The 15,389-nt window shown below is 41.0% G+C and overlaps 1 protein-coding gene across 6 annotated transcripts in view; it reads right to left on the reverse strand.

Annotated features, from left to right (window-relative positions):
• The window catches only part of ADAM12 (ADAM metallopeptidase domain 12), a 189,768-nt gene that overhangs the window by 128,167 nt on the left and 46,212 nt on the right, over positions 1–15,389 (reverse strand). For all 6 annotated transcript variants that reach the window (XM_083439608.1, XM_083439605.1, XM_083439604.1 and 3 more), the window contains one exon: positions 10,911–10,984. In XM_083439608.1, the coding sequence (XP_083295734.1) occupies positions 10,911–10,984 (74 nt within the window). The remainder of the gene's footprint in view (positions 1–10,910; positions 10,985–15,389) is intronic.

Here is a 15,389-nt window from a genome sequence, read left to right on the forward strand (position 1 = left end):
CTAATGTCAAAGTAACCGTACTTCAACAAAAATACTGAAAAAGCCAAGCTCCAGTGTGAAATTGCTTAAGTAGAACTTATCAGCATATGCAAATCACTTGCATTTCAACTTCATTAGAACCATGAGTTTCTTTTCTCACTCTAGCTATGAAATTAGTACAGTTGTACCTTGGTAGCTGAACACCTTAGTTGTCAAACAAAACAGCTCCCAAACATCGCCAACCTGGAAGTGAGTGTTCCAGTTTGCGAATGTTTTTTGGAAGCCGATTGTACAACGCAGCTTCCGATTGGCTGCAGGAAGCTCCTGCAGCCAATCAGAAGCCGCGCCTTGATTTTCAAACCGTTTTGGGAGTCAAACGGACTCCCAGAACAGATTAAATTTGAGAACCAAGGTACCACTACATAGCACAACTAGAAGGATATTACCTCCAAGTACAATTGCTGTGACTGAGTCACTGTACTTATGTTGTATGCATTTTAAGTCTAGACCAATTGCCCCGTCTCATATTTCACACCCTTTTGGTTTCAGTGTTTAATTTCTCTTTAACTTATGTGTTTATATGTGTACGCATTGTAAACACACTTACACACAAACCTGCAAACTGAAGATAACATTTAATTGAGGTAAGGAAGTGGACTCTAGTTCATGAAAGCTTATGCCACAATAGATCTGTTAGCTTTTAAAACCGCACCAAATCCTTCTTGAATTTAAGCATACAGTTATCTCACACAATTTTTTTTTATCAATTTGCAATGTAAAAGTTGCACCAAAAGTTGTGACTTGACTAAGTTGTAAAAATAATGACAATTTCATAGCACAATGGAAAGTATGTGGAATACATTTTCATTCTAGTCTTTGATTCTAGTTCAGCTGTAGAACTGCAATATTTGCTGCCAATGATTTTCAAAGGATCTCTTCAAAGTGAATCTCCGGCTGAGGGGAGGGGGTACACCGAGCACAGGAAATATTGTTTCACTAAGCTTGACATTTACTGCAAAGAAAGAAATGTATGTACTGAATTTATGAGTCCCTATGATCCATCTATTAAACACTAGGTACTGCTTTTACAACTGGCCTTCATCAAGATTTTTCATCTTGTAGCCAAAGTGTCGTCTCTTCTAATGACTCATGATGAAGATTCATTCCAGTTAACTTAATTTCAGATTACTTTTGCTGTTCTTTTTAGCATGTTCTATCCATAGAAGGCTGCCTATTTGCTGTCCATATTCTTTATGTACACATCAGCTAATCAGTGCTGTCCAATAAATAATTGACATTGTGATTAAAGAAAGATACATCTGTTTAAGATTACCCAAAGTTCTGCTACAAAACTGATAAGCTGATAATTTGTCATAGCATTTAGGCAGAACAAGCATGAGTTATGCTTCTTTTTGTCTGCAGATGTAAGCACTCTTTAATGCAAAGCTGTGTTCTAGAGTATGCATCTTACTGATTTTACAGAAGACTAAAATCTGTTTGCAGATCCCACACTATTTACGTCACGTTAGAAACTGAGAATGAAAGAAAAAAGCAAAACAAATCCAAGCAATATTCCCAATAAATGCACTATTATGGATAGCTATTTTAGAAGAAAGCCAGACTCTACATCTCTACATCTCTACACATGGTTTCATGAATTATGTAAATTGCATGTGGTACTTACATTCTCCAAGACACAATTATAATTAGCACCCCTCCCGCATTCATAGTCTTAAGAACAAAGTACTGAGCTTTAGTAGAAGAGTTTGCTCATTTGTATTGCTCCAGTGTTTTTCTGCTGTGTCAACACAAGAGAAAAACCACAAATCAACAGCTGTGGACAGGGACTGAATGTGTGTTGTGACGGGCAAAACCACTAACAGTACCTTGAGCTACACATCAACGGGAGGGGAGAGAGAGAGAAAGAGAGAAAGAAAGAAATGGTCCTACCATTAGGCAAAGTGACACAGCTGCCTCAGGTGGAAGCTGCTGGGGGAATGGGGAGAGGTGGCAGGATGTTGAAGGACAGGGCTACATGTGCCAAAAGGCCAGCTCCTGAATAAGCTAGTCTATAGCCCTCACATGTAGTATTCAAGCAGGATTCTGTATATGTATATCCAGCTGGCTTCTGTACATGAAAAGAGGGTGCTATCTTGTCCTTTGTTTCAGGTTTGTACTGTGCCTGAAATAGTTTAGGAGCTAGGAAGCTGGGAAAGTGAAGCGAGAGAGAGGTGTACATGAGCAACAAAAGGAGGGAGGTGAAGCTGCCAGCAAATTTCATATGGAGCAAAATTCTAGGCAGATTTGGAGGGTTCTCTGCAGGCAGCCTTCATATCTGAAAATAAAAGCACTTGCTTTCTCTAGATTATGGCCAAGCTCAGATAATATATCCTATGTCACTGTGGGGCAACACACGCAGAACCCAATTGTCCTGAAGATGAGGGAAATTTGGAAAACCTTTGCACTAGGTCTTATCAGTGGATCCTGCATTGCTTACCTGTCTTCCTACTGAAAGGGAAATTAACAGTTTAAAATTATACACATACCTATGTTTGAATAGGTGGGTGCCAAAAATTGGATCCTATGAAAGCAGATGGATCATCATTCTTCCTCCTCATTATAATGAGCTGCAAAATACTTTTTCCTAACTAATATTTAGAGGACATGCTAATCTTTCAGTATAAATTATATATTCACAGGGGAAAAAACAGTACTACTTTAAAAGATTCTAATCAAATGCAGGTAAAGTTTGTTTACTATAGACCTGTAAAATTTCAAGGACAACACTGAATACCGAAAGAAGATAAATTAAGTAGTTAGTGTCTATCCCTGTCAAATTTGTTATCCTGGAAACATGATTCAGTCTCCTCCATAGTGCCTTCAGCAAGGGCTAAAGACTTTATTTTTAGAAAGAAAACACAAAAATCACCCTGAATGTGAGCCAAGGGTCTGTCACTTTGAGTATGGAGAAGGAGAGACATTTTAGAAGCCCTTGCACATACTGTCATCTATCCTGCTCTGGTTCAACAAAATTAGGCCCTAGAGACTATGTCTCAAACTGAAAATAACTAACAAATAATTAATTAAGGGCAGGTTCAACCCTGCTTTCAAAAAACATGTTTACAATTCTCTATGGAGGACCTGTCAACCTTTTGCGGGGGGGGGGGGAGAAGAGTGTGGAAATTAACTTAGTTTCTAACAATATGTGATAGTATATGGAAACCCAAGGCTTTGTCATTAAGCCCAGCTAACTTTCTGAAGAAACAGGAATGCAATCAAATGTGTTTTGGAAGACACCACAACCTGTGCTATACACCACTTTGAGACAAAAATTGTGAATGAAAATGTACATTTAGCATTATGAGTTGAGGGGTTTAGCCTTGTTGTTGTTGTTTAGTCGTGTCCGACTCTTCGTGACCCCATGGACCAGAGCATGCCAGGCACTCCTGTCTTCCACTGCCTCCCGCAGTTTGGTCAAACTCATGCTGGTAGCTTCGAGAATACTGTCCAACCATCTTGTCCTCTGTCGTCCCCTTCTCCTTGTGCCCTCCATCTTTCCCAACATCAGGTTCTTTTCCAGGGAGTCTTCTCTTCTCATGAGGTGGCCAAAGTATTGGAGTCTCAGCTTCAGGATCTGTCCTTCCAGTGAGCACTCAGGGCTGATTTCCTTAAGAATGGATAGGTTTGATCTTCTTGCAGTCCATGGGACTCTCAAGAGTCTCCTCCAGCACCATTGAGGCTAGAATCTCCAAAAGAGAACCTAGTGGACCAGCCAAATCAGACCCTTTGTCAAGGTGCACAGTTAGCTGCACAGTTAAGTACCCAACATCTGCATCTAAAAAGAGTGAGCTCCATTGCCATAGGAATAAATGGGTGGATCTCCCCATACTCCACCTGGCTAATGGAGAGAAGAACAAGATGAGTAAGCTGGAAGCATGAAACAGAGACATGTTTGCTGTGTGCTGGACTTTAGGGCTCCCGTGGAAACCTAAGGGGCAGCAAGATCGATGGTGGCTGTGAACCCCTGCATCCTACGCTCATGTTGTATATATGGGTAAATAAACCCATATATCCTAAAGACACCACAGTTTCCACTGACCTCCATTTCAAGGAAACTGAATCTGGGTATGCGCAAGAACCCCTGGAGTGTCTCAACACTTGGAGACTGGAGTAGCACATAAGGGATTCTAAGGGAGGAATACATCCCCAAGCCAACATAAGGACACCTTCCTCTCTTTTGTTGCCAGTAATGCACTCCTATCCATATTACAACTTAAGGTAAAAGAGCTATGACAGTGGCCGACTCATCTCTTTAAATATAGGTCTGTCTTAGCTCAGTACAAGCAGAGGGTAGAGATCTAATGTAAAGAGCAAAAGAAATAAGCACATGAGTTTGCTGAATTTTCAATACCCTGCCTTCATATATTTTGGACTACAGCTCCCATCAGCCCCACCGAGGAGGGTTCTTGTGACTGGGCTGATGGGAGTTGTAGTCCAAAACATGAGGTCACCTCGGGTTGGCAAAGGCTGCTAGAGTCTACCCCCAGATGCTTTGCTTCTAGCCAAGCTCACTTCAGATAGCAAAGAACAGGAGATGGAAAAGGCAAGTCAGATGATAAGACTGCAGAGTAATACGCCGCATGCATGTGAGGGGTCACCACATGCATTCCCATGCCTTGTGTTACTTAAATTGGACATCACCTTGGCACCCTAAATTGACATGTCAAACATATGCTGCAACCCCATTCATGATGCAATGCTGCTTGTAGAGGGGGAAAAGGGGTGTGCAATGATTGTCATGGATGCTGAGAAGGGAGCCTGGCTAGCATAGCTTTGCTGCTGGGAGTGCACAGGATCCTGACACTAACCTTATGCCAGCATAATTTGGCTGCCAAATTGCTCAAACCATGCTGTTTAAAAGATGTCTGTCCAAGATCAATTTGTCTCCTATGTGGTGGAAGGAACACTACAATTAATGAGTTACTGACCTATATGAGGAAGAGGTTTTTCTTTCCTCGTTCATTTTATATCCATAAATGATTATGTTACATTTGCTCTAGGTTCTTGTTAATATTGCATTCAGCGCTGCGTCCAGATAAGCTGAAGGTGAAAGGAAGCAAGCATCACTTGGCCAATTACCCTCTTGTATTCCCTTCAAAGTGATAGTAGAATAAAGTTATCAGGATACCTGGCATTCTGCTGTTGCAATTATAGATAGGAAGGGGTAATTTAAAGTGAGAATTTCTTTAATATGTTAATTGCATAAGCAAGCATATCTTCTCCTCTACTGCTTTCTCTACTTAATTAGCTGGTACAGCTTCATGCTGTGCTCCAGTGCTTGTTTTAGATACTTTCTATGAGACAATGGCTCATGTAGTTGTTCTTCAAAGTCACAAAAATGAGCTGCTTCTAATTATGCAGGCTGGGGAAAAAATATATCTTAATCCCCCAAATTTCTCTTTCATCCTAATGATGGGATTAAGCATATATGAATTGGCGTTTTGTTACGAATTCATTATGGTTCTCAGTGTCTGGAGCCCACACCAAAATAGAAGAAACTAAACCAAAGGAGAGACAACAAGAGGAGACCAATCACAGTCATCATAAGAAGGGATGATAGATAGGGACTGAAGAGGAGCAACATAGTAGTTTACAGTTGTTCCTAATGGCCCACAATGCAGACAAACATGTTGGTGTAACCTCTGAGCTGGTTTCTAGTTCATCAGACAGAAAGAGATTGGAGTTTACATTTTTCATTTACTAAACTATAAGCTTTGTGGTACCTGAAAGACACATTTAGGGCTTATCCACACACAACCTTTCCCCCCACTCTTTCCAGGCAGAGGTCCAACGCTCTGTGTCCAAAGCAAACGTCAATTTGTTTTTTCTGTGGATTGAGGTTTGCTCCGATTCAGCTCTAAAGAGCAGGTTTTCATGAGGAAAGCTGCAGAGCAAAAAAAGGGGGTGGGTGGGAGGTGTTTGGACATGGAGCTTTAAATCACAGGCCTTGCCTGGAAAGAAGGTAATTGTGGATAAACCCTTACTGTGACATAAGCTGTTATGGAGCAGAGGCATAACTAGGCTCATTTTTACCCCGGTCAAAGATCCCATTTGGCACACTCCTCCAACATGCATTTGTGCATGCACACACATAGGCTAGGAGCCTCAATGGCACCCCTCTGGAGACTTCACCTTGAGAAAGACGCAACAGCTCACAGCACCCTGTGAGCCCAGCACCATTTTTGTGAGTGTCACAAAGCAGCACTGGGCTTGCAGGGCGCCGCGAGTGTGCCCTTCAAAGCAGGGTTGCATCGGCCGGCTGGACTCCCCACTGTGTGACTGGGCAGACGGCACAGCGTGGCCCCGTTTTGCTCCGGTGGGAGAAAATAATTTGTACAACCCTGCTGGATGGAGATAAAGAGATAAGGGAGAAGCCCTGCCCACTTTTGGCTCTGGTCTCACACCACCAGCATGCAGCCTCTGACAGGCTGCCCCCAAAGAAATGTGGCTCTTGACAGAGGACAGGCTCCCCCAGCCTGGGTGTAGGCAAAAGAATTCTGAGAATGGAACTTACTTCATTAAAGCAAAACACAGACAGGAATAATGACACAAGCACTACCACAATGACTGTGAATGTGATTGACTGCGCTGCAATATGTTGGCATTGATGTAACAGCGGAGTGTAATTTTTGAAAAAGCAACTTTTATTTTAATTAAAGGGTAACTCCAGCTGTCAGCTTTCACTGAAACACTACACTGCAGCAGCTGGTTCTAGGACTCACAGGTGAAATAGCTCAGTCAGTGGTCCAAGGGATAATTTATAAACTTTTAAAAGTACAATATAGAAATAATTTATAACAGCCATATACTTCTGGGAGGTCCTGTTTTCCCACCATATAATTTCTGCTGTTTGTATTCTTTTAGTTATGTTTTGAGCCACTGATAATATTGTTGCATACCATCCAATCTCTGAGCAGTGCGAGATTCCAGCGCTTCCAGGTGCCTACCCAGAGTTCGGTTTCCTTGGAATCGAAAGGCTCAGGTTGTATATATGTGTAAATAAACCATATATCATAAAGACTCCAAAGTCTCCACTGTGCCTCATTCCAAAAGGAAACATGAAACCTGGAGTAAGTGCCTAGAACTCTTCTCCAGGAATCTCACAGCCTTCAGAGATTGGGGTGGCATGCAACAATATGTATATACTACTAAGAAAAATATACTACTTTCATTTGTTCCGAAAGGGAAGCATTTTCAAAAGCCAGAAATAATAAGGAAACAAACTTGGAGGGACTTTGATAGGCTGGTAGAATATGGTAACTTTAAGAAAAGTTAGGGCATGAATAAAATGATATCAGATACTGCAAGGTGCCTACCTGGCCCAGTAAAGGAACCTAATTCTTCCCTCTTCTGGAAAGCAACCACATTTTCTCTCTCTTTAGTTCCTATATTATGCACAGTCTATTATCCTGTATCAAGGAGAGACAGTGTGATACAGTGGATAGAGTATCAGTTTTGGGACTGGTAGGAGATCTAGGTTCAAATTCCAACTTCAACCATGAAACTCACTGAGATGATCTTGGGCCAATCACTTTTCTCTCAGTCTTACAACCACAGGGTTGTACGGTTAAAAAGTCAGGGAGAGAACCATGCATGCTAACTTGAGCTCAGCTGGACGAAAAGTGGGATAAAACAGTAAGAAATGAATAAATAAAATATTTTTGCAAAAAAAGTAAACACATACCATTATTCTGCTGGCAAGGACAACTTAAATACACCAAGAAAAACTACAACATTAGACAATGTTATGACTATTATCACTTTGACCCACATACATACAACATTTATGAGGACAAAATTCTTGAAGCTTGCTTAATACTTGCCCATAAATTATTGTTGTACACAGTATAGCTAAGTAGAGAGATGGTTAGTCTGAGAAAGCAAATGTTGTGTAAATGGTCACTGAAGTGCCAATTTTGAAAGGCTGTTGGCACTGCAAGTGCTTCTAACACATTTTTAATAGATTGCAAGTCTCTAAAATGCATCTATTTATTCTCATCATAATGTGGTGCTAAATTAAAATGTGTGATTAAAACCTACATTCTTCAGGAAGAGTTGTATCTGATGTTGGAAGAGAGGAATTCTGCTTGTGAAATCTCCCCCTCCCTCTCCTCCCCCCTGTACTGCCCCAAATCTACTCTGGAGGATCCCAAACCCTCTGGAGCATATTTTAAACATATTGAGGAGAGGCTTTAGGGGAGAGGAGAGGAAGGGAAAGTTTTGTTGCCCAAGCAGATGTCTGCTGCATGAGTGGAACAGCAACACTGGATACCACCTTTAGCCTTTTACACTTTTGCTACTAAAATCATTGCCTACTTTCAAAACTCCGTGATAGATTTGCTAATCAGACCTCATTTGAATGAAATAATGTATCTGAACTATGATCTGAAATACAATTCAATCAAAGTTTTCAGGAAAAGAGTTTTAATGCTATAAGCATTGCTTTTTGTGATGTTATTCATTGGTATGGAGTACCATCACCTCTTTAATTGCTGGCCGTGGAAGCCATTTAGTGTTGGCACCCATGACACCATTACCAATATGCAAGCACTGGCACCTCATTTTTTTAGTACCCCACCCCCAGCACTGGCTAAAAGTAGTTGTTTCGGTCAAATGGACACCATTACAAACACAGGTTTTTCACCTCCATACTTCACATTTTATATGTATACTCTACGTGTGCAGCTAACAAATTTAACACACAAAATGGACCCAGTACAGTCATTTACTAAATCTACATACAGTAACTATACCAGATTTTGAGCTCTGTAAGTTATTTATTAATAACAACTCTTTAACAGAAGTCTTCCCTTATATATTGTCTGCCACAAAACAGAGGCACACACACCGTCCACTGACTAAGTGCCACAGCAGTTCTAACAGCAATGACTTCTCTTTGGGATATATGAGGTAAGGATGAAACCTTAGTAGAGAGAACGTCTTCCCTGAATCTTTCCTCCTTTTGTTTTAGCTTATATGGTTATCTGTAATTCTTATAATGTGTACAGGATATTTCCTATTATCAAAAATATATTTGGAAGAAAATAATCATTGGGACTGGGATCTTGAGGCTTGCTAAATTAGGTTCTTAATCACATTCACCTTATCCCTCCTGAACACATAAAGGAGATACCACCAGGGAGTATATCTATCAGGATTCTTCTTCTTTGATTTTGCATGTGAAAGTTATACACATCCTATGCTTTAGCTCAGTTGCCTCACCCATACCACAATTGTGTACCTAGTCGGACAGAAACCATCTACACAACCTCTGACTTCTTATTATTCTATGTATATGTATGTATACAGTTATTACGTATTAGGGGAATCAGGTTGAGAAGACTGAAACCAGTTGAGCAACTATTTTACCTCAGAGTAAGATATGAGACACACAGACCAATATTGCTTACTGATAAATACTGCACAGCACAGAATTTGTTGCCTAATCCAGTGCTCAACAAATAGATGGCTGGTGTGCAACTCTAGGTGGAAACAAGGGAGACACACCCAAGTCCTTTGCCATGCTCTTTGCTGATTAGCAACCTGAAAGATCAAGATCAATACATTGCTATTCTTGGGAAGAGCGAGGCTGTAGGAAACATTTTAGCTGAACAGCTTATTATATTTCCTGCAGTTTCCCCTCAGCATTTAGAAGGTCAGGTAGGGTTACTAGGTGGTTTTATCCACTAAAAAGAGAGTGACACCAACTGATGATTGCCATCATAGGAGCATTTTGCCCACAGCACAGCAAGGGCCAGGCAGCGTAGAAATAAACACAGGAGACTGGTATTTGGGTTGGAATTGGCCACAATTTTACAGATTGATTACAGATGTAAGTAGGGTCTGGCCAGGCGCTGGGTATGAATCTGGTATTAAGCAGCCAGCCTGATGGTTGGTAATTATGGTGGTGTCAACCCAGAGCTGAGGAGCTGCCCCTGACATGGACCAGGTGCATCAACTCCACTTGGGCTGCTACAAGGAAAAGTACTATGGCCCTCTGGCCCCCATATGGGCTCGCAGACAGAAACACCCTTCCTGGACCCCTTTAACAGAGTACCCAATCAAATAAGGATCCAACCTAATGCCTTATCTGCCAGAGTTGTGACCTGAAGACCAATCAATTTGTCTGCAGGGGGAAAAATCCCCCCAGGCCCAGAATACAGTGACCAAAGAAACCATAGCAAGGTCCTCACACAAGCCTGCCCACTCACCTTCGGCCAGGCCACCTCCAGCTTGGGTGGGTGCTGAATCTGCAGTTGGCCTCCAAAGTGGGTGAACTTCATGCAGCCATCCTCTTAAGTACTGGAAGGGAATGGGGCAGGTCAGCCTCTTCCCCTGTGACCAGATTTGCCCCCTGGGCCAGGGCTTTTCCCTGTGGGCTAGCATGGCCGGAAGGAGAGGCTCTGGTCATCCCCTCACGGCCACACATGAAAATGGCGTTCATTGGACCATGCCACAGCCATGCCACATGGCCAAAGCTGCTCCCCTGGAGGCCCAGGTGAAAAGGAACGGTCACTGGGCCACAGTCTATCAAAGTAAGCAGTGATAATGAAAGGAAGCAATAAAGAAATACTGTTTGTTTCAGGAAAACTGGGCTGCCTTTAACCGTGTGAATAATGGTTACAAAGGGGAGGGGGAATGAAGCAGGATTAAAGCAACGTAGAAAGAGATCTATGTAATTATACATGTACTTACCATCTTGTTTTGAACAAGAAAAAGCCTAGAAATATGGTTACATGAGGCTATTTTCTAAAGCTAGATAGCAGTCTGAGCTACAGTTCCTCATGCATTATGTAACCCATCAATTTTAACTTTGCAATCGACTCACTAACACTACTAGACTGCAAGGAATACAAATTAGAAGTACTTACTCATTTCTCTCCAAGATGATGACAAGTTGCTCACTTTCAGTTTGTATAAGAAGTTTCAGCACTGCTGGGTGAGTCTGAAAAATGAAATTGAAGACTAATTCTGTTACTCCAAACAGAAAATGTAGGCACCCCTGCTCTGTGACAGGTAAAAATGTGCAAGATTGGGACCCTTATTGTCAAGAAGATTGTGACAAGATCAGCAGGAAGATGGGGTTTAAGGTAAATTGAACAGCAAGGAAGCATTAGTAGAATTTTGTAAAAAAAAAAAAATTATATTAAAACATTGGCTAGTATCGCAACAATCTTTCATTTTCTTTGACATCTATTTTTAATTTATGCTGCCAACTGCAAATATATTTAAACACATTTATTTTATCCATTTAGTACCTCAGATAAATTAAGGTGTGTGCTTGAACTGCAGATTGATAGAATAATAACAATATATTGATACAGGCCTCAGTATCACTGATTGACAGTGTGCCCTTAAACTATTAGCAATAATTAAGGAAATCAAAACTTGTTGCTATAATTAAAAACATTATTAGAGACAATGGGCGTGTGTGTCCATAAGTGTTTTAGCATTTCAAATACTAGTCTTCTTCTAGAAAGCTTTACACAAGGATTTTGCTTGGAGTAGATTTTTAAACTTTGAGGGATTATAAAAACCATGGATAATACATCAATAATTATAATATAATATAATATAATATAATACAATATAATATAATATATAAAATACAGTAGTACCACTTAGCTAAAGTGTTACCTCAGGTTAAAAACAGTTTCATGTTAAGAACAGACCTCCAGAACGAATTAAGAACTTAATCCGAGGTACCACTGTTTATGGACCACTGCTCTTGTTCAAATCCGTGTGCAATATTCAGCTAACAAGCCCTGCTAGCGGAAGCCCACGCAAGGACTTCTGCTAGCACAAGGTCCCCCTTTTCCTTCTCCAAATTAGCAGGAGGGAGGGTTCAGGAGAATCCTCCAGAACTGAACATGAGGGGAGAAAACAGCAGATAATTCCAACAGGCAAACAGAAATGTTTGTGCTGACTAAGCAATCTGCTTAGCGCCAAGTTGAATTCCTCTCCATATGTTTGTAAACAGGGTCCCTAGATCAGGAATGGTATAGAATTCACATTTCAAGATGAAACACAGTCCTAATTTCCTGATCACCTCGTACTGGGGGTCTGGTAAGGGCATGATGTATAGAACAAAGACACAGGAGCGGAGGTATTTACCAGAAGATCTCCTGCTCAGGTCTCTCTCCTGTTAAGTTGTTTTGCCCTGCTTGTTTTGGTACATTACTCCTGTATGAATTGTACCACATGACACCCAAAGGGCTTTCCCTACAGAAACATGTAAGAAGCTGAATTTTTTTGCTGTTCTAGTTGTACTCTCCTTCTCCTTCTTGTGAGGCAATTGTATCACACACCCTGGGATGGGCACAAAGAGCTTAGCCACCTAAGCATTTCCCATGACCTCTTTCTTTTCCCATAGGGAAACTGCCTAATGATACTCCCACAAGAACTGGGCTCCACGACAGCTCCCCCTTCCACTAGCAGCATCAGTGCTAAGAGCAGGGAGATCTTTTTCCATATTTGCTCAAGTGCCTTCCCTAGGACTTGGGTTGGGGGTGGGACAGGCAGAGCAGGCTCTCTTAGGTCGGGGCTGGTCTGGGATCCCATGAAATCTTTAGTGGGAGTAAGTTTGGGGAGAACTGCTTAAGACGTGCAAAACTTCTCACGAACTCTCAGGAAAAGATTGCTACAACCTGGCAGAACCAGAACTTTCTCAGGAACACTATTAAGAATGCCTAGACTTAAACAAACAAACAAACAAAAACTATGGTCACCAACATCTGGAGTAATCTATTTCATGTCAATACTGGAGTTTCATAAATATCATTTTCATGCAAGAAAGCAGCTAGATTAAAGTAAGGCATTGGAATGAACTTTGCAATAACTGGATCCCTCTACCATACTAAATAAATGCTTCAGGCCAAAGCCTTGGCATCCACCAGGCACTTGGGAGTCATTGATAGCCATGAATATTTAGAGGCAACGTTGATTACCACTTTAATATTAGACAAATGGTTCCAAGACTTAGAAGAAATAAATGCTATATAACTTGGAAAGAACAAAACAGAATTGCAACAGCTTAATGGATCCTTTCAGGTCTGAGACTCGCTCACTCATTTATTTATACAATTTATATACTGCTTAATTACACTATTCTCTAAATGGTGTGCAGGAGACCCAAAACGATTAATCAAATATGAATTAACATTATAAAATCATTCTCTAAGTCTAAGACAAAACAACAACCATAACATCAGAGTTCAGTTTAAAAGCTTGCTGGACTAAAAATGTCTCCAGGAAGTTCCAGAAGCTCATCAGGGAGCAGGCTGAGCTCAACTCGCAGTTCCATAAAATTGGGTGCGGCTCCTGGTGGAGACAAGCCATGCATCTAACATGCACACTAACAATGATTCCCCTCACAGACTTCAGTGAGTGAGCAGGGATATTAAGGATCAGGCATCCTGACCCCTAGTTGTTAAGGACCTTGTAAATGACCACAAGAGTCTTGAAACTGGTCCAACAGCATATGGGCAGGCAGGGCAATCTTTTGAGCACTAGGAATTACATGCTGGTGACAATTTGTCCCCAATAAAAATCTAGCCACAGCATTTTATACCAGTACATTGCAATTTTATTCCAGCAGGCTTTTAACTGAAGTTTCATGCTATAGCTTTTTAACCGATGCTAACTTTTTGTACTGTGTATTTGTAAACTGATTGGAGATTAGTGTAGCTAAGTGATACATGAATTGTTTAAATAAATAGTCGAGCATGGAGGTTACCAATGCATAGATCAATATGGCCAGACTGTCCCAATCTAAAAACAGCCCGATTATGATAGTTGGTATACCAGCTGTAGCTAGTAAAAGGCATTCCTAGCCACTAGGGCTACTAGGGATCCAAAGATGGATGCAGAAGCAGCCCCAAATTCTGATCTATCCTTCCAGAGGGAATGCCTACTATTCTAGGGAAAGTGCACTGTGTGCTGTATTTCCCCAGAGAAAGTACATAGGGGGCAACATAAGACATGACCTTCTTAGTGGTGATGTACTGATTAGGGAACATCCTTCTCCCTGGAGGGACACAGGTGGCACTGAGCCTCTTGGGTTTGCCGATCATAAGGTCAGCAGTTCAAATCCGTGTGATGGGGTGAGCTCCCGTGGCTTTGTCCCAGCTCCAGCCAGCCTAGCAGCTCAAAAGCATACCAGTGTGAATAGGTAAACAGGTACCGCTGCAGTGGAAAGGTAAACAGTTTCCATGCGCTCTGCCACTTGTCATGGTGTTCCATGCGCCAGAAGCAGTTTCATCATGCTGGACACATGACCTTGAAAAGCTGTCTGCAGACAAATGCCAGCTCCCTTGGCCGAAAAGCAGAGATGAGTGCCACACCCCAAGTCGAATTCAACTGGACTTCACAGTCCGGGGGTCCATTACCTTTTTACCTTCCCTCTGAGGTACAACTGGCACCAACATTACTGGCATTGCCTGGTTAAAATACATCTGTTTGCCTCAGCTGTTGGATGTTAGTCCACTCTTGCTTGCTTGCTGGTTTGTTGTTTGTTTGGTGTTTAAATGTTTTAATTCATATAATCATACCTGCTCTTATCTTTTATTTTAAATACTACTCTAACATGTTGTAGGACAATCCAGTTAACAACAGGTTAAAAAAATCTCTCAATAAAAAAAAAATAAAAGATGCAAAATGAAGAGTATGGTTATTCATGAGTCCTTAAGAAATCTTCATTGTCAGGCAATTATTATTAGGTTCTATTTAAAAACCTGTATATATAATTACATACTCTCAATAGAGAAGGCAAACCATCTTTGATGACAGTACATTATTTTGAAGTATATTTACCTTTTCAGATATTAGATGTGTTTCTACAAGTTCAGCAACAACAGAGGTCATTCTGAAGATCAAGAGCTTGAATATATATGCTGGTTTTAGAGGCACCACGTAAGTCATTGTGATCAGCCACTTCAAGCATGGAAGCTTAGGAAGCTGGTTATCTGCTGTGTTTTAGAAGTGTGGCTAATTCCCAACTGCTGAAATTATTGTTGGAACAAAATGCAAAGGGGTATCATAAATTAAGAACCAATAAGCCACTTTTTAGTTGCAGCAGATGCTATTACTGCCAGGCACTGTAAGAACTTCTGTATTACTATACTGGAATCTTGGTATAAAAAGGTCTGGTAAGTAGCACCTCCGGAAAAAACTTATGAAAAACTTATGACTATAATGAAAATATTAAGGGGTTAAAGTAAATGAAAGGCTTTTAAAATAACCTGATGGTACTTGATTGACTACAACAATACAAGAGAAAGGGAAGGCCAGCTTCCCCTGATTGAGTATGCACATTTATTGACTTTGTAAATATATATTCATATTAAATATTT

The sequence above is a fragment of the Podarcis tiliguerta genome (assembly GCF_965153285.1).
Source record: "Podarcis tiliguerta genome assembly, chromosome: 5".
NCBI classification, from domain to species: Eukaryota; Metazoa; Chordata; class Lepidosauria; order Squamata; family Lacertidae; genus Podarcis; species Podarcis tiliguerta.